Source organism: Salvia splendens, chromosome 6 (genome assembly GCF_004379255.2).
Source record: "Salvia splendens isolate huo1 chromosome 6, SspV2, whole genome shotgun sequence".
Lineage (NCBI taxonomy): Eukaryota > Viridiplantae > Streptophyta > Magnoliopsida > Lamiales > Lamiaceae > Salvia > Salvia splendens.
Genome location: NC_056037.1, coordinates 6,588,328 through 6,607,938, shown reverse-complemented (window position 1 = coordinate 6,607,938; position 19,611 = coordinate 6,588,328). Strand labels below are relative to the sequence as shown.

Genomic DNA, 19,611 nt, shown 5'->3' with positions numbered 1-19,611 from the left:
GGAACCGGCACCAGCCAAGCCCCCGCTCTAGCGGGGGCTTGGCCCACGCCTAGGTCCGTCCCTGGCAAAGATGATGGTGGTGAGCTTGGCATTTGCCCTTGTGGCGTGTGGCCTCTTGTGGTCGACGGCGGAGGCGCAGGGTAAAACAATGGTGCAAGATACTTACAAGGCAAGAGCGCCGGAGGGTAAAAGAGGGGTGGATCATGTATATTTTGTGTAGGTGGGGAGGGAAGGAGTTGTATTTGTCTAGATATTCATCTTCATATTCAACTAATGTTCTTTATTCTCTGTGTTGTTTTGCTTAGAGGAATAAGCTTGCTTTATTAGCATTCATTTTCCTCTCCACTACTATCTTCTTCTCATGATTTTACTCTGATCAGCCATAACGGTGACAAGGCGATTATATGAGTTTATACAGCAACCTATTTTCTTAACTATAAAAAAACAAAAAAACCCTAATCAAATTCAACACCAAGAAATTCTCATCTTTATATATTTTCACAAGAGAGAAGTGTGGTAAGATTCCAATCATTTCATCAAAGGCTAGAGATGCTGAACATCATCACTTTGCATCCCAAAAAAAGAGAAACCTTACTTCTCACTAGCAGCATATGATTGGAACCCCACCAATCAAGAACCATCCATGGAAAAGTCGTCGACAGCAGGGACATTGGTGCTGATGTTGAGACCGGAGTTATGAGGAGTCGGGCCAGCCCCGAAGGTGAATTCTTGAGGGGGCACGTCGAGTGAGGGACGGTTGAAGATAGAGGCACTGCTACTAGTGTTGGTGAAAACTGGGGCCGCTGCTGGAGCTAGGGGTGTGTCATTTGGCCTTGAGAAGCCAAAGCTTAGAAAAGACAGATTAGGCATGCCCACGCCACTATTTTCTATCGAACCAAATATTATCTGCTCGAATTCCTGTAATTGTTGGTGGACCGCTGAAATTGATAGGAACAGGGATGTGTTAGATGAGACGTGGCTGCGTAAGCCAAGATCATATAAACAAATGTAAGATCCCAAATTTCTTGAAGAAACGAGACATTACTTATCCATGTCTTTGATGTTAATGTTGGATTTTGATTGACTTTTTGATATATTGGATGATTGAAGCTAACACACACTCATCAAGGCAGAGTGTAAACGAACCTGGATTTAGTTCGACTGAAGGCCGGTGTTCTTTCACCCATTGATAGCTCTGTGCGAGTTTCCAGCCCTTGTTTTTCATTAAGAAAGCCATTACTATGGCGGGAGACCTGTAGAATATATTACTATATGTCGCATTGATAGGAATCTAAACTATGATCTAGCACTCAGAAAGCAGTCGATATACGCAAGAGGACATTAAGATGAAATAACCTTGATACAGAAATTATAAGTTCACCTGCTTTTACCAGACATGCAGTGCACGAGAACCCGGGCCCTCTGTTTTTCGCATTGCTCTGCATAAACATGTCGGAGTGATAGCTCAATCAAATTACAGAGTGTATGCAAATGCTACGAAGCATTGGCAGATATTTAAAGGTAGAAATGAATTTTGAAAAGTTTATAGCTTCAAGAGTTTAAATCATATGGATCAAACAAGAAGTGAAGAACGAGGGCAATGCAGAGAACAAGAAACCGAAAGACATATTTTGCTTCAGGAACAAACGAGAATGTCGAACGTGAAAACTCATAATAAGACTCAATACAATTTATGTCAGTATAATCTGGGATCTCATCAAACTTCAGCTTATATTACATACGATTCGAACTCCCCATATGCATTATCTACCGCTTGATTTAAGCCATAATTAGCATCCTAAGATTGATATAGTCCGACTTCTTATGTTCCCTTTTGAGAAGAACCATTACTTTCATCCATATAAGTAGTAAAGTCGGTAAACTTACCCAGAAACTGAATCGCATCATCGAATGGCAGTTTCTGATCATATTGTAGACGGTGATAAGTAAAAGAGTTCTTGTACAAATTCTGACAAGAAGGGACAGCCTGCATCACAGAAAATCAAAAGGAATGAAAAGATCCTTTTGAACGAATGATTGAACATCACACAGAACATGTCCACCAAAAGTTGAGCATATTGAACCTACTAGTTCAATTGAAATTATCAAATTCAAGCAACTAGAAAGAAAGAGACAGAGCTCCGTTCGATGGTTGTAAATGGAAAAGTAATGAAAAACTACATAATGGTTACCTGTTACCATATTGGTAAAAGAATAACCCTCACTTTTATAGAAAAGAACAGGCATAATCATCATGCCATCTCCACTCCATTTGGTAATATAAACCAATCCAAATAAGAAGGGAAAGTAGTATATAGAGTAATTACGCATCCTAAACTGTCCCAAAAAGATACATGCCACATTTCAAAATTCGAATTTAGAAGCTCATAGGCAGTTATACCTTTGTCTAAACATATCTGACCATTTGGAGGTAGTACATTTGACATCAATATTCCACTTGTCAATCAATATGACAATATAACAAGTATACAAGTTATGGATCACAATGTACAATAACCTCAGAGCCAAACTTCCACTCTACTCTAGTGAGTAAAGCCCTCAATCCCAACTTCATTATAAGCATCACACATATATACCATTTGTACACAAGTAAACAACAAAAACACTTGCTCAAGATTCCTTCCACGAAAATTCGAAATCAAAAGCACATCACTGATCTTCAGCACACAGTCAACAAGAAGATCAAAACAAAATCAGTAAGTCAAAAATTCCTAATTCAACCAAAACAATTAGCTTTATACATACATACATCCGATTGAATTCAATTGAATTGGTGAACTACTAACAAGTAACAAAAATAGGATCAAATCAAGTATGAATAAAGATGAATTTGAAAGATTGAAAATTGGTAAAAATGATCTGACATTAAGAATACAGGAGATGCCCTGTGACTTGAGAAGCTCGCAGCGGGCAGCATTGTCAAAGCTACCTAAAAACAGGAAGTCCGGCAGGATCTGGGAGGCGAAGGCGCTGACGTGGACAACGGATTTCTCAACGGTGGCGGGGATGCGGTGGCCGCAGATGCCGCAGACCTCGCCCTCCTCGTACTTGTGGTAGTGCCCGCAAATCCCGCAGGGATTCTCTCTCTCTCTCTTCCTCATACTTGGAACCAACTGCTCAATTGAATTCCTGATTGTGGGATTTCTTGAATCCTTGACGGTGGGGATTGTGGGGTTTTGGGAAAAGGGAATTGAGCAGTCGATTGAACAAGCGCTGAATTTTCTATCACCGGTGATCATTCTCACATTCAATCGCGCACGCCATTATATAGTAACGGACTTTGGATTTTTCTCAGGCTTTAATTGTACTTGTGAATACATTGTTATCCAAAAATATAAACTTAATTATCAAACATTAACTTATCAAGAAAAATAATCCCATGTTTCACTTTTTTTAAGCAACAAATGTCACACTTACTTTCATTTAAGTGGACTAATAAATAAATATCATTAACAAATACAATCAAATATAACTCAGTAAGATCTAATCTGCACTTGACCTTTTAAGGAAACTCTCAACAAAAACAAGAACCCGACCCCACTAACTTCAAATCCGGATCCGTGGTACACGACACGAATCCGTTAACAGCACAATGCAATGTGGGTTTAGACAACATGCTAAAAATCTCAACCTAATTTACGTGATTAAAATATAGTACTAGTAATTTTAAAATAAAAACTTGATTTACATGATTAGAACTTGATATTACACGATAAAAATATGATTCACGCTATTTAAACCTTATTTACACGATAAAAATCTGATTCACACTATTTAAACCTGATTTACACGAACCTATAAGATAAAAATAAAAAAATATTTGTTTAATAGGTTCCTAACAGATTAACTCAATAAGAATACGAAATAGTAAGGGTTGACCCAAGTCCATTAAAATCAGGACCCGTGGTACATGGCACGAATTCGTTAACAGCACAATGCAATATGAGTTTAGACGACATGCTAAAAATCCCAACCTAATTTACATGATTAAAATATACTACTAGTAATTTAAAAAAACTTGATTTACATGATTAGAACCTGATATTACACGATAAAAATATGATTCACGCTATTTAAACCCCATTTACATGATAAAAATCTGATTCACACTATTTAAACCTGATTTACACGAACCTATAGGATAAAAATAAAAAATATTTGTTTAACGGGTTCCTAACATATTAACTCAATAAGAATACGAAATAGTAAGGGTTGATCCAAGTCCATTAATTTCACGTGTATTCTTGTCAGAAAATGTTAGCCTACACATATACCACTCTAATTATCTTAATCTCTCAGCATTAATTCTTAAATTACATTTTATTTCTTTATTAAAATATACTATTAAACAATGTCTCCTAAAATATCATGTCACTCAACAAGCGTGAAATTTTAATGGGTACAAGGTTAATAATTTTTTATGATATACATTGGAACTATTGAACGTCACGAGTTTAGTGCAAAATTGATAAAGTGAAATAGAGATAGAAAAAAAAGTGTGTTAGTGAAAAATGAGTCTCACCTCATTAGAGAGAAAATAAATTTTCTTAGATAGAAAGTTTCTACTTTTAGGGAACGGATAAAAAAATAAAGAGTTTCTATTTTTAAAAGGCAAAGAGGGTATTATTTTTCTCATAAACTCTGAAGTTAACAATATTAAACATAGATTGGGGTGCCAATTTCACAATCAAGGTTTATTTGGAAGATTTGCAGTTGCCAGTGCTCCAGAAATTCTGAAAATCACTATTTGGATTAATCAATTTGTATATAAACAGTGAAAACATGTTAACAATGAAAATTAATTCGTATGAATTGAAAATATACCCTAATAGGGGTACATGAATTCATAAATTGAATAACTTGCATTTTAATTGTCCAAATAATGGACGTGACTATCAACTTTCCCATGTGTTCTATAGTGAATCTTTTTATATATGCTCTAACTCAAAATATAAAATTTTGTGTGGGGCAGAATCTGATTACACCACTACTATTACTTTCCTGCAATCGTTCATTTACATCACACAATGACGAGATTTTCGTTCATTTTTACAATATAAGCCGACTTTAACTGTTGTATTTTCTAGATCTAGAATGTTTCTTTTACCGTTCATTTATTTCATGTAATGACGATATTTTCTTTCATTTTTACAATGTAAGCCTAATTAAACCAATCGTGTTTTCTAGATCTTTAATGTTTTTTCATACACGATATAAATTAGTTGAGTTCACCCATGCATACCAAGTTTGTGAACCTAGTGTCGACGTAAACTTCTAGTTTTGTTCATTAATTAATAATTCAACTATTTATAGATAACATAGCTGAAATTAAGCCTCTATAATTAATGCTCCTGTAAAATTTCATGCAATGGAGGATTATTTAATGTATTAAATAGAAAAAAGAACAACGTTAGACTCTTAGAGACATACTAATAATATAGAAAAAAATATTTTAATTTTTGAAATGTACACTTTAAGCATGTCATAAAAAAGGAAACTAAGTTAGTTTGACTCTTTGAAGAAAGAGACAAATTGAGTAAAAACTATGGATGTCAATTGGGCCGGTCCATCAGGTTTCGGCCGGCCCTACTCTGATTGCGGGCTAATCGGGTTGTGAATTCTTTCGGGTTGTAAAAGTTCAACCCTGACCCTAAAAGCTCGGGTTTCGGGCTGGCTAGCCCAGCGGGTTAATCGGGTTGCTACCGATAAGATTAACATGCGATCAATCCAATAAATAATGATGAAAATTAGTTATATTCATAAAATGTAAAATATTTAATTATGATGAATTTGAGACATATGGTCAAACTCAATCATAAACATGATCAAATACTAATATTTGAGATATTTCGTGAAATTTTAATGCATGTTTTAGAAATTTAAATATTTTTTTAAGTGAATTTGAAGTTTTTAATTTATTTATCAATTATTATATTAATAAAAAATTAACATATAATTTGTATATTTAATACTAGAAAATTGAAAGTTATTTTTTTAGTTATCTATATTATAAAATTAATCAATGAAGTGTCGAATTAGGAGTAAAAAATATAATAATGGAAATTTTATCGGGTTTTCGGGTCTAGCCCTAACGGGTCGCGGGTTAATTGGGTGTGGGCTAATCGGCTTTTAATTTTATCGAGCTAGAAATTTCCAGCTCTAAACCTATAAATTTATCGAGTTATTCGGGTCAGCCCACGGATTACGGGCTATATTCACATCCCTAGTAAAAACTAAAAATTGACCCAATATACGTTTAATTCTGGGCATAACTGTTTGTATAGAGTAGTAAACAAAAAAGGAAAATTCACTAGATTCCAACAATTAACGAAAATACCCATCGCCTAATTCAATCCTTTTTCTTCCACGAATCATCGCTTTTCACCGCGTCAACAAACGTCGTCGTTCGAGCATCGGCGTCGCCATTTTCTGCTGGCTTTTGAATTACTACTTGTCAGCATAATTGATTGCTTGTTTCAGCCTCTGCTTGTCACGATTGCATTTTCGTTCGCCGTCATTGATTTGCACTGGGTGAGTTGATTTTTAGCACTTTGTTGAATTCATCTGTTGATTGCTATTGTTTTCGATCAAACTTAGTGCTCGAATTTGATTTCCCCCAAATTTGATCAAAGCCTTGATGGATGCTGTGTATAGCTTAATCGGCTGTTTGTCATTGATTCGAGACTGTGAATTTGATTGGAATGCTCCATTTTAGTATAATTATGATTATGATGTTATGCATGTGATCAGGTTTCTGAACTACATAATATTCTCAGCAATTAATTTAGTTATTGCTTGATGATAGTCAAGCAATTGATAGTAATCCTGACCTGTTCACCCTTTTTTGTTATGCTTAAGACTGTTTCCAGCATGTATTTATCAGTGGAAGATTGAATTTTTATCGCATTGGGTTATCCGAGTTAGGGGCTTGTGCCACCACCTAGATGGATCACATTCCACTCAATGTCTCAAATGAATGATCTCTGAAACAAAAAAAGGCTTCATCGCCAAAATATGCGGGAAAACCACTGCTCCTATATGATGTTTATATAACTTCATGTAGTCTAATGCTTCTATCATAACTTTTATTTGAAGTGAAAATTTTCTTAATTGATGACTTGATGTTATAAATAGTGTGGCCCTTGAAGTTAGTTACGTGAATTGGATGTTGCATAGCAACTTAAGGAGTTAAAGATTAAGTTTGTGATGTTGCTGTAAACTCTAAAGATACCGGACATAACTCCCTGGAAGAGATGGGATTGCAATTGCATCATGTGTGCATGCTAAACTTTGTTTTATTTTCTTGAATTCTCAGTTGTTTATCTAGTTTGATGCCCTTTCTTTCTGAAGTTCTCGTGGGCTTCATTTCACAGGAACTCTGATCAGATTTGGACCATTTGGTTATGTTGTTCCTATTTGCATCGGTGGAAGTTTCACTTTATATAGCTGCAATTGTCCAACTAGTTTTTTGTTGTTGCTACATGGAACTCTGACTACATATTTGTTGAGCCAAATAAAGTATGAATTTGCAAACGCACCATTCTGGGCAGTTCGCGGGGCAGGTACCAAACCAACCTGGTACCATGCTGGCTGGGATACCACAACAAAATGGAAATCCTATGCCTAACCAGATGCAAAATCCAAGTATGCACAGGAGTATGCAGAATATGGGTCCTGAATATGTGAAAACACGCAGATATATGCAAGAAAAGATGTAAGAATTTTCATTACTTATATCCATCCATCAGTGGAATACTTCACTGTTATGAGTGTTATGACTGCTATAGTGAACTAGTTTATGCTTTTTCCATGTCAGATCTTATGATTTTTTATTCGTTAGAAATTGGAATAATTAAGCAACTTTCTTAGAAATGTGTTAATAAGAATGCAGTATTTTTATTCCGGTAGTATTGTTTTACAGTGGTGGTTGCTCTTTTCAAATTTACTTGAACTTATGATTTCTTGTTGCAGTAGAACACCTTCTCTTGATAATTGAATAAATGAGCAATCGGATACATGTCTGGCTAAGCCTTACTCAGAACAAGGCATTGTAGGAAAGATTAGCCTGATTAACTTCTAAACTGTGCTAACTTGTCATGGAAGACAAGATTGTTGGAAAGCTTCGATTTGTATGAATTAAGCCCTAGATATCACTCCATACACATGATGCTTTGATTTGAAGGAGGTACTAAAGTTGATGCTTTTCTCTGTTGCAGATGGGTATTTCTTATGCAGCGACGTCAACAATCCCATGAGGTGTCACAGAAGAAAATGATCGATTTAGTTAAACGTTTAGAAGAGGCTTTATTCAAGAGTGCCACAACAACGGTGTGTTGCATGTTATTCTTCGTTAACGACATCTGCTTATACTGCATCATTTCTTCTAAAAATATTTTCTTCTTGTAATTTGGAAAAAAACAATGCTTTTTTATTGATTACATTTTTTTCTTTTGATAAAACATGTGTGAAAGTGTTTTCAGGTGTATCTAAGTCTTATTTACTAGAATTAAGATTCATTTTCCTGTGGGTTGTGTCAGGAAGAGTACTTGAACCTAGCAACTTTGGAAAGCCGTCTCCATGTTCTGATTAAGCGACTGCCTATGAGTAATCACAACCAACAATTCTCTCATGCTAATTCATCTCCTTCTATTGGTACAATGATTCCAACTCCAGGATTGCAACAAAGTGGAAGTTCTAACATAAATGGGACCCAATCTGTAGATAGCTCACTTATGGTTAACAACAGCTCCAATACAACTGGACCCAACCGTGCCAATTCTGGGAACTACATGATGCATGGAAATGGGTCTTCCAGCCATGTCCATGGTGGTGCTTTTGGTTCATCTGATGGTACTTTTGTATTCTGATCCATGGCATTAATTTTGACTTGCACATGCACTCTAATCTCATTCGTTATTTGTTTTAGGAGCTCTATCTGGTGGATATCAACAGTCATCTTCTGCTTTCTCTGTCAATTCTGGGGGAAATAGCATGATGACATCCATGGGTTCTCAGAGGATGACCAGCCAAATGATGCCTACTCCTGGATTTAATAATTCCAACAGTAGCGAAGTGAATAACAATGCTAATAACCAGTCGTTCATGAATATGGAGTCATCCAATAACGTTGGTGCATTTCAAGCTGGTGAATCATCTATGCTATCGCAGCCTATGCAGCAAAAGCAGCGTGCTATTGGCCAAAACAGTCGTATCCTTCATAATATTGGAGGCCACATGGGTGGTGAAATCAGATCTACGCTACAGCAGAAATCTTATGGATTATCAAATGGTCCTTTAAATGGGGGGCTGGGCATGATGGGTAACAATATGTCCACGATGAATGGTCCTGGAATATCAGGAAAAATGTATGGAAACTCCAATATGCCCATGCATCAAAATTTTGACCAACAGCAGCGACCAGTAATGCAGGGTATGGTGCTCTCTCTTCTAGATACGCTTTTCCTTTTGTATGCGCTTCTGATATGTTGTGAAAAACATAACAAAATAGTGTTTACTAAGAAACTTTATCTCAATTGAGCTCTTAAGTTTTGTTCTCACTGCAAGGTATTCTGTGTGATAGGTGATGGATATGGAATTAGTGCTTGTGAGGCCTCAGGGTCGGGAAACTTGTATTCATCAGTTGGATCAATGATGAATAATCAGAGCTTGAATGCTGTATCCATGCAGTCGGTGCCAAAGACAAACTCTCCTATAATGATTAATAGTCAGTCTCATGCACACTTGCAACAAGCGACTACAACAGTGAAATCTCAACCAATTGATCAATTGGAGAAATCGAATAATCAGCCACAGTATTCTGGTAGAGAAAATCTTGCGCAGCCTACTCAACAATTACAACAGCAGTCTAATCAATTTCAGCGCCATCAAGTTGTCCAGAATCAGGTCCAACAAAGGCTAACTCAAAACCAGTTTGCCGTAAAGAATGAACCTTTTAGTCAATCTCACCTATCGGTAAATATGGTTTCTGAGACAAATCCAGGGCATGGGTCGGAGAATCGTGGTGAAGGTATGCAATCACAAGGCTCTGATCTCTTTCATTTCTCTGATACACACAGTCAGTTCCAACATAACTCTATGGAAGACCGATCTAGAGGGCAGATGCTGTCCCATCATTCTGGTACACCAGATGTGACCTCATCACTCAGTCAATCTTCTGATCAGATGCAACAGTTTTTTCATCCACAACAATTTTCCAACTCAGAAAGTGATTTTGGTGGAATTCAACCAGATGCGTCCTTGCATGGTCAATGGGATTCCAATTCACAAGATGTGTCTCGTGTATCAGGAAAACTCTCACAGGATCAAAATGTGCAAGACGAATTCCAGCATAGATTAGTAGGCCAAGATGTAGCTCAATTAAATAATTTATCATCTGAAGAATCAATAATTGGTCAATCTGATGCTTCCAGATCAGCAGAACCTCCTAGCGAGAGAAATGGTGTGCGCCGATCTAATTACCTTAATCGCGAACGACAGTTCAAGAACCAACAGCGGTGGCTCTTGTTTATGCGACATGCTCGGCGATGTCCTGCTCCAGAAGGCAAATGCCAAGAGTCTAACTGCTTGACAGTTCAAAAGCTATTGAAACATATGGAACATTGCAATGTATTTCAGTGTCCGTATCCACGTTGTTGTGCTACCAGAGTTTTACTCAATCATCATAAACGCTGTCGTGATGCAAGCTGTCCTGTCTGTGTTCCTGTGAAGAGTTATGTGCAACAGGCGCAGATGAAGGCATTTGCTCGTGAGCCTGACTCTATCAATGGTTCCAGTAAATCATTTGATGCTGCTGAAACTGCTGGAAGGTCAATACCTAAGATAAACCCTGCGATGCCTGAAACTCCCGATGATCTAAAACCTTCCATTAAACGCATGAAAACTGAACAAGTTCCACAGCCTGTAGTCCCTGAAACAGAAACTCCCGTTGCACCGCATTTTGCTGTAAATGAATCTCCCGTTCAGGATGCACAGCATCCTGAACAGTATGATGTATCTCATATTCCTATGAAGCATGAAAGTACTCAAGTGAAAGTGGAAATTCCTAGAAGTCTTGGACAGTTGAATTCCAAGAACATCAAAATGAAAAGGAATAACTTGGATGATAAGTATACCCAAAAGCCCCCAAAACCTGAAGGGGATACTATTTCATCGAAAAGTCCTGTTGGATATGGTACACACGAGGCTGTTAAGAATGAAAAGGAAATGGGACTAGCTAAGATGGAAAATCCACCATTACCTTCTGAGAGTACATCCAAATCTGGGAAGCCAAATATTAAAGGAGTATCGATGATAGAGTTGTTCACCCCTGAACAAGTCAGGCAGCATATTGCAGGTCTTAGACGCTGGGTTGGGCAGGTCAGTATAGTACTCTTCTGTCATGTCTACTTTACAAAACCTGTGATTGCATCTTTTCTGATCAATAAGATTGCTGCAGACATGCTACATGGATGCACTCCTTTATAAAGCCCCGAATATCATTTACATGTGGAAGTATCATTTTCGTTAATTTATGTGATTGTTCGACAACTGATTCTTCTTTTGTTTCTGTTTGTATTCAGCCTATTATTTTGAATTTCCAATATTTTGGCATTGGAAAATAGATTTTACAAAATATGTGGGTGTCTTTAGCTGAAATCAGTACCTCTTTCCTTTAATTCTTATGACACTTGATGTATATTCATCACCATGTTGAACTACGACGCACCTTTTGTTACACAGAGCAAAGCAAAAGCAGAGAAGAACCAGGCAATGGAGCATTCAATGAGTGAAAACTCTTGCCAGTTGTGTGCAGTTGAGAAGCTTTCCTTTGAACCGCCCCCTATCTATTGTACACCCTGTGGTGCCCGCATTAAAAGGAATCATATGTATTATACCATTGGAGCTGGTGAAACTCGGCATTTCTTTTGCATCCCATGTTATAATGAGGCCCGTGGGGACACAATTGTGGTTGATGGAAGTATTATTCCGAAGGCAAAGATGGAGAAAAAGAAAAATGATGAGGAAACTGAAGAATGGGTATGTCATATCTGTTCAACCACATGTTCTGTTTTGGCCATGAGAAATTTCTCCTTGTGTTACTAAAAATGTACTCTATGCAGTGGGTTCAATGTGACAAGTGCGAAGCTTGGCAGCATCAGATCTGTGCATTATTTAATGGTAGAAGAAATGATGGCGGACAAGCTGAATATACTTGTCCAAATTGTTATATGGAAGAAGTTGAAAGAGGAGAACGCATGCCATTACCACAGAGCGCTGTTTTAGGAGCCAAAGATTTGCCTAGAACAATTTTGAGTGACCACATGGAGCAGCGGTTATTTACAAAGCTGAAACAAGAAAGGCAGGATAGAGCAATGGCTCAAGGAAAAAGTTATGATGAGGTGACCCAAAACCTCCTTTTTCTCTATTTGAAAACACTACCAATCATAAGATTTTAATAGTAGGCCTTACTGATTAACAATTTCCTACAGTGGAAAATAAACTATATTACAAATTGAATCTAAATATCATACTTATTCCAGATTTTTCATGTGCTTGCTGTTATTACTGTGCCAGGTCCCAGGAGCGGAATCACTTGTTGTTAGAGTGGTGTCATCAGTGGACAAGAAGTTGGAAGTTAAACCAAGATTTCTTGAAATTTTCCAGGACGAGAATTATCCAACAGAGTTCCCATATAAGTCTAAGGTGTGAGATATGCACAAATCTATTAGGAAAAGACACACAAAACACTGTCATTTTTAATTGAGAGACAAATAAGACATGCATAACTAAGCAGGTAGATAGTATCGCTTAATATATTTGTCTTGTGGTGGCATATGGTATACTTAGTAACCGGAGTATAATGGAATCCTTATATACTTACGTAGATTAGTTTAGTATCTTACATGTAGCAAAAAAAAGATAATCTATCTGGTATTAGATTCATGTGTCATTATAATTATTAACACTTTCATTTCTATGTACCAGGTTGTATTATTATTTCAAAAAATTGAAGGTGTTGAAGTATGCCTGTTTGGCATGTATGTTCAAGAATTTGGATCAGAGTGTCAACAACCCAATCACCGCCGGGTCTACCTTTCTTACTTGGACTCTGTTAAGTATTTCAGGCCAGATGTCAGGGCAGTGAGTGGAGAGGCTCTTCGGACATATGTGTACCATGAAATTCTGGCAAGTTTTTGGATATTGTCATTTTTCAACCAGAATTGGCTGCAAAATTGTGGTTTGCATTCAGTTAACAATAATATATTCTTCATTGTTCAGATTGGATACTTGGATTATTGTAAGAAGCGTGGTTTCACTAGCTGCTATATTTGGGCTTGCCCTCCGTTAAAGGGAGAAGACTACATTTTGTATTGCCATCCAGAAATTCAGAAGACACCAAAATCCGATAAACTTCGGGAATGGTAAGCTCAATACTTTTTACGTGTTTTGGGGAGACCTGTAGTCTTGGGTTGTCAGCTGCTAATAGCCTAATACACTCCCTTGAATCGTATTTTTGGTTAAAGGTATCTGGCAATGTTGCGGAAAGCTGCAAAGGAAAACATTGTGGTCGAACTTACTAATATGTACGATCATTTCTTTGTCACCACTGCTGAATGTAGAGCAAAGGTAACTGCAGCTAGGTTGCCATACTTCGATGGGGATTATTGGCCTGGTGCTGCAGAGGACATAATCTTCCAATTGCAACAAGATGAGGATGGGAGAAAACAGCATAAGAAGGGACCTTTAAAGAAAACCATTACCAAAAGAGCTCTCAAAGCATCTGGCCAAACAGATCTATCTGGCGATGCATCGAAGGATCTGATGTTGATGCATAAAGTAAATTCCTCTGTTTCATAATTCTTGATCTGCGTATGCTATTGCCAAATTTTAGTATCTAAGTAGTATATTTTATGGATAGTTATTTTTGTAGTGTATAACACCTATTGAAGTAAAAGTCTTGCTTGCTGCTTCTATTTCTTCTTTAGTAACTTACATCGTTTCCATAGCTGGGCGAGTCAATACTTCCGATGAAGGAAGACTTTATCATGGTTCACTTGCAACATGCATGCTCACATTGCTGCATTCTGATGTTCTCGGGTAAAAGTTGGTCTTGCAGACAGTGCAAGAATTTTCAGCTTTGTGACAGGTGCGGTGCGGGCTTTACACCTCCATCTCGCTTTTCCCAAGGATAAATTAATGATTTCTTGCTGATAGTATACATTCATTATCCTGCTATAATTTATGGGATACTAATCCTGCTGCTTAATTCATCGAACATATCCTTTTCACTTCAGGTGCTATGATGCTGAGAGAAGACGTGAAGACCGGGAGAGACATCCTATCAATCTCAAGGACAAGCATTCATTATATCCGGCAAGTTCATATCCTTAAACTGGAGGGTGTTTCCTCTTCTGCAGTTGCTCTATTTATTTTGCCTTAGAATAATAGCATTTTGAGTAAGCAATTCATGAATTGGCAGATTGAGATCAATGGTGTGCCTGAAGATACCAAAGACAAAGATGAGATTCTGGAGAGTGAATTCTTTGACACCAGACAGGCTTTCCTTAGCCTTTGTCAAGGAAACCATTATCAGTATGATACCCTTCGCCGAGCTAAGCATTCCTCGATGATGGTCCTCTATCACCTCCACAATCCGACTGCTCCAGCTTTCGTGACAACATGTAATGTATGTCACCTTGATATTGAAACCGGGCAAGGTTGGCGCTGCGAGACGTGCCCCGACTATGATGTATGCAATGGGTGTTACTCGAAGGATGGGGGAATCGACCATCCTCACGTATTAACAAATCATCCATCTAATGACCGTGATGCACAGAACAAAGAGGCTCGGCAGTTGAGAGTGACACAGGTACGCGTGCTAACAATGACAACGTCGTAATTGAGATACACTACTAGAATTCAAAAGTGCTTGAACAATCACAAAATTCCAAGTGAATATACTTCTCTTTTACACGGTGGTTTATGCTTATCATGATTTACGAGAGGTAACTCTTAATGTTTGTACTTCAGTTGAGAAAAATGCTTGATCTCTTGGTGCACGCCTCTCAATGCCGATCGCCACACTGCCAATATCCAAACTGTCGCAAGGTGAAGGGACTTTTCCGACACGGTATGATCTGCAAAGTACGCGCTTCAGGAGGCTGTGTTTTATGCAAGAAAATGTGGTATCTCCTTCAGCTTCACGCTCGGGCATGTAAAGAATCTGAATGCAGTGTGCCACGATGCAAGTAAGCTCTCGCCCGAGCTAATCTCTCATTCTCATACATTATCATAAAATCCACATTCTTACACTCACCTACTGATGCAGGGACTTGAAGGAGCATATGAGAAGGTTGCAACAGCAGTCCGATTCTCGACGAAGGGCTGCTGTGATGGAAATGATGAGGCAACGGGCCGCAGAGGTGGCCGGCAGTTCTTGATGTCCAACAATGTACAGAGTAGTGACAGCATTTCAAGAAAAAAAAAAGCTCTTTCACATAGGTAATTTAATGTGGATATAAATGTTTTGTTTGACGCTACGAATGGAAGAAGGATTCTTTTGATGGTACGACCAGCCTCCGTTCCCCGATGATGACGAAGCGTGATTTTGGTCCATAACTTGTCCTGGTGAAGATTGGTTGCCAGGGAAGTTTGTAAGTTAGGAGTGTTGATAAGTTATTCTTTGATTTTGTTGTATTTTCATCCCTTTTGATGGCAGAGTGTGCTATAGCTGTTTTGATCTGTATAATATTGAAAGAAACAAGAGAAATCCTCTCACTTTTTCTCCAATAGTTTATTGTATATGTGACATTCCACGCTAATTTTGGCAATTACTTCTGTCTCATGACCTACAACTTATTGACAAAGGATAAGATTTGTTTTGTATTATTGTGAAATAATGACACCAACATCTTGGTAAATTTTTCCCCCTTAAGTAAAGTGATGTTGCAAGTTCACATGCATGAGCAATATGTTTGGAGGTTGAGATAATTTTATTGGGCCATAAATAGATGAATTTGAGCAATCACGGGGTGCACAAAATGTTAAGAAGTTGGAGGTGCAAGGCTTGAAATTCGGGGCCACTTGTGCTTATTATTGTCTAGTTGTGACTATTCAATCATGTCCAGTACAGAGTTCCGTTATACTAGTATAACGTAGTATTCTCTAGACCTAGGGGTGTCGAAACGGGTAGCGGGTAACGGGTAATCCCGAACCCGACTAGATACTCGCCGGGTATCGGGTACCCGTTACCCGACGGAATCGGGAAACGGGGCGGGCCCAGGTATAATAATTTTGGGTTTTGCGGGTATTGGGTATCCCAATACCCGACCGGGTAATCCCGATAGTCCTGAAAATGCCCGATATATATATATATAGAGTCGTGATCATATGATAACCCCTAAATATCGTAATAACCCTATAACCAAATCTGGACCACACATATTTCTAATCATGCGGTTGAGATTCAAACTTAGATTTACTTCATAAAAAAAAGCGCGGGGGTAAAACTGTCATTTCTCTCATTTAATTTCTGAATTTTGCCAAATATCACGTAAAATGATAAAATGATAGGTTTATTGCATAGAATGATAGTTTTGAGATTCAAACTTAGATTTACTTCATAAAAAAAGCGCAGGGGTAAAACTGTCATTTCCCTCATTTAATTTCTGAATTTCGCCAAATATCACGTAAAATGATAAAATGATAGGTTTATTGCATAGAATGATAGTTTTGCCGGATAGAATGATACTCTGAGTTGATAAAATGATACTTTTGACTGACTGATAAAATGATAGGTTTATTGCATAGAATGATAGTTTTGTCGGATAGAATGATACTCTGAGTTGATAAAATGATACTTTTGACTGACTGATAAAATGATAAAAATGATAGGTTTATTGCATAGAATGATAGTTTTGCCGGATAGAATGATACTCTGAGTTGATAAAATGATACTTTTGACTAGCTGATAAAATGATAGGTTTATTGCATAGAATGATAGTTTTGCCGGATAGAATGATACTCTGAGTTGATAAAATGATACTTTTGACTGACTGATAAAATGATAAAATGATAGGTTTATTGCATAGAATGATAGTTTTGCCGGATAGAATGATAGTTTTGCCGGATAGAATGATACTATGAGGTGATAAAATGATACTTTTGACTGACTGATAAAATGATAAAATGATAGGTTTATTGCATAGAATGATAGTTGCCGGATAGAATGATACTCTGAGTTGATAAAATGATACTTTTGACTGGCTGATAAAATGATAGGTTTATTGCATAGAATGATAGTTTTGCCGGATAGAATGATACTCTGGGTTGATAAAATGATACTTTTAGCTTATAAATGTTAGGTTTACTGCATAAAATGATAGTTTTGCCGGATAGAATGATACTTTCAGCCGATAGAATGATAGTTTAGCCGGGTAGAATGATACTTTCAGCCGATAGAATGATAGGTATTTTTGGTGTATAAAATGACATTTTTGTTTAATAAAATGATACTTTTACCTGATAAAATGGTAATCTAAGCGGATAAAATGACAGTAACCTTATAAAAATGATAGTTTAGCAGAAGAAATTGCATATAAGCTGATAAAATGATACTTTAACGTGACAAAATGACATAAAACTGATAAAATGATAGTTTTTCCGGATAGAATGATAGTTTTGCCGGGTAGAATGATACTTTCAGCCGATAGAATGATAGGTATTTTTGGTGTATAAAATGACATTTTTGTTTAATAAAATGATACTTTTACCTGATAAAATGATAATCTAAGCGGATAAAATGACAGTAACCTTATAAAAATGATACTCTGAGTTGATAAAATGATACGTGTACTGCTTTGTAGGTTTGTATATTATGTATTGTGCCGATTATATTAGGTTTATTGCATAGAATGATAGTTTTTCCGGATAGAATGAAACTCTGAGTTGATAAAATGATACTTTTGACTGACTGATAAAATTATAAAATGATATATGTTAGGTTTATTGCATAGAATGATAGTTTTGCCGGATAGAATGATATGAGTTGATAAAATGATACTTTTGACTGACTGATAAAATGATAAAATTATAGGTTTATTGCATAGAATGATAGTTTTGCCGGATAGAATGATACTCTGAGTTGATAAAATGATACTTTTGACTGACTGATAAAATGATAAAATGATATATGTTAGGTTTATTGCATAGAATGATAGTTTTGCCGGATAGAATGATACTCTGAGTTGATAAAATGATACTTTTGACTGACTGATAAAATGAGCGAAATTCAGAAATTAAATGAGCGAAATTGGATACGTAAAGTTTATCATGAGCGAAATGACATATTTACCCCCGCGCTTTTTTTATGAAGTAAATCTAAGTTTGAATCTAGACCATGTGATTTTAAAAATGTGTGGTCCAGATTTAGTTATAGGGTTAGGGTTATCATTATAATGCACCCCTATATATATTACGGAAATTGGGGTTATCATTATAATGCACTCCTATATATATATATATATATATATAGGGAGATGATCAAAATAAGTATGTGTTTAAATCCAGAAATGCAGACCAAATCTTGGCCCTAGGATTAGATGATCTAATGGTCAATAATTAACCAAAAACACGGAAGGTCATAATTAAGCAATTTTAGGTCATATTATAATATTTGAGTTTAATGTCATGCTAAGATCGTTTTAGGTCATGCTTTGTTAGCATGACCTAAAAATTACCTAATTATGACCTAAAAGTGACCTAATTATGATATTGTTCTGCGTTTCTGTATTTAAATCTAGTTTTGCATAGATCAAAACCCTATATATATATATATATATATATTAATATTTTATAATTTTTTATTTTAATACTTGCTGACTAGGCTGGCTTAAAAATCATAATGTAATTTTTTATTAGTAATATATTACAAAACGTATTTTTTAAGTTTTTAACTTTTAATTTGGGTTAGGGTTAAGATCACAAATCTTTTTTCTGTCTTTTCTCTTACTCTACAGTTTACGATTCAACTCCTTGTCTCCTTCCACTCGCCTCCTCCCTCCTTCCACCCGTGATGGTAAGTATAATTCTTATTTATACACAATTTACATTTCCTTTTCATATTATAAGAATTAAAATTCTTATTTGTTTCTGGTTATTTGTTTAGTTTTAGTCAGGATTGACGCCATGGCTCCAACGAGCAATGTCCATGGTGCACGAGTGATGCACGCGCCAGATGAAGAATGATTGGTGAAACCGTGTGAAACTTTTATTACTTTAGACTTTTGGTTGAAGTTATTTACTTATTTTATATTTAGACTTTTGATTAAAGTAAGACATTGTTGCTTACTTTGTTAATTGTTTTCATATTTAGATTTTTGAATGGTAATTTGGAGTTTGGATTTTTTGGCATTGTAATTAAATTTGGATTACATATTTACAGGTTGTATTTGTGCAGCTCATATGATTATTTAAAGCAGATATTTCAAAAAAAAAATTAAAATATAAGTTCTCAATTATTCCTAAAATTTATTCAAATGAGCATTTGTGCAGCTCATGTGATTATTTAATCATCTAATTCCTTATTTATTC

At 36.5% G+C, this 19,611-nt stretch overlaps 2 protein-coding genes across 4 annotated transcripts; one reads left to right on the top strand and one right to left on the bottom strand.

Annotated features, from left to right (window-relative positions):
- Positions 1-464: 464 nt before the first annotated feature.
- On the bottom strand, positions 465-3,323 carry LOC121809504 (protein-tyrosine-phosphatase IBR5-like). Its single transcript, XM_042210160.1, has 5 exons — positions 2,886-3,323; positions 1,888-1,987; positions 1,382-1,439; positions 1,147-1,253; positions 465-938 (listed from the first exon to the last, which is right to left on the bottom strand). Exons 1-5 carry the CDS (start codon positions 3,258-3,260, stop codon positions 631-633), a joined length of 948 nt encoding a protein of 315 aa, XP_042066094.1. The 5' UTR covers positions 3,261-3,323; the 3' UTR covers positions 465-630.
- A 2,998-nt stretch (positions 3,324-6,321) lies between these two features.
- Positions 6,322-15,851, top strand: LOC121807518 (histone acetyltransferase HAC1-like). Of its 3 annotated transcripts, none has more exons than XM_042207769.1 (17): positions 6,322-6,552; positions 7,395-7,735; positions 8,238-8,349; positions 8,559-8,871; positions 8,948-9,451; positions 9,602-11,397; positions 11,761-12,057; positions 12,141-12,419; positions 12,595-12,723; positions 13,006-13,206; positions 13,300-13,442; positions 13,545-13,857; positions 14,028-14,167; positions 14,316-14,394; positions 14,501-14,890; positions 15,052-15,269; positions 15,350-15,851. In XM_042207769.1, exons 2-17 carry the CDS (start codon positions 7,542-7,544, stop codon positions 15,459-15,461), a joined length of 5,220 nt encoding a protein of 1,739 aa, XP_042063703.1. In that variant the 5' UTR covers positions 6,322-6,552; positions 7,395-7,541; the 3' UTR covers positions 15,462-15,851. The 3 variants fall into 3 exon arrangements, with proteins under 3 accessions (XP_042063703.1, XP_042063704.1, XP_042063705.1); XM_042207770.1 differs by having other exon boundaries at positions 7,372-7,735; XM_042207771.1 differs by lacking the exons at positions 6,322-6,552; positions 7,395-7,735 and having other exon boundaries at positions 8,695-8,871.
- Positions 15,852-19,611: the final 3,760 nt, after the last annotated feature.

What these genes read in the sequence shown, in the direction of transcription:
- LOC121807518 (XM_042207769.1), top strand. Translation starts at nt 7,542, where the DNA reads ATGAATTTGCAAACGCACCATTCTGGGCAGTTCGCGGGGCAGGTACCA. An exon ending in TTAGACGCTGGGTTGGGCAG is followed by an intron (nt 11,398 to 11,760) that starts GTCAGTATAGTA and finishes TTTGTTACACAG; the next exon opens with AGCAAAGCAAAAGCAGAGAA. An exon ending in ACAAGCATTCATTATATCCG is followed by an intron (nt 14,395 to 14,500) that starts GCAAGTTCATAT and finishes ATGAATTGGCAG; the next exon opens with ATTGAGATCAATGGTGTGCC.
- LOC121809504 (XM_042210160.1), bottom strand. Translation starts at nt 3,260, where the DNA reads ATGATCACCGGTGATAGAAAATTCAGCGCTTGTTCAATCGACTGCTCA. An exon ending in TGATGCGATTCAGTTTCTGG is followed by an intron (nt 1,440 to 1,887) that starts GTAAGTTTACCG and finishes ATGTTTATGCAG; the next exon opens with AGCAATGCGAAAAACAGAGG. An exon ending in TGCATGTCTGGTAAAAGCAG is followed by an intron (nt 1,254 to 1,381) that starts GTGAACTTATAA and finishes TATATTCTACAG; the next exon opens with GTCTCCCGCCATAGTAATGG.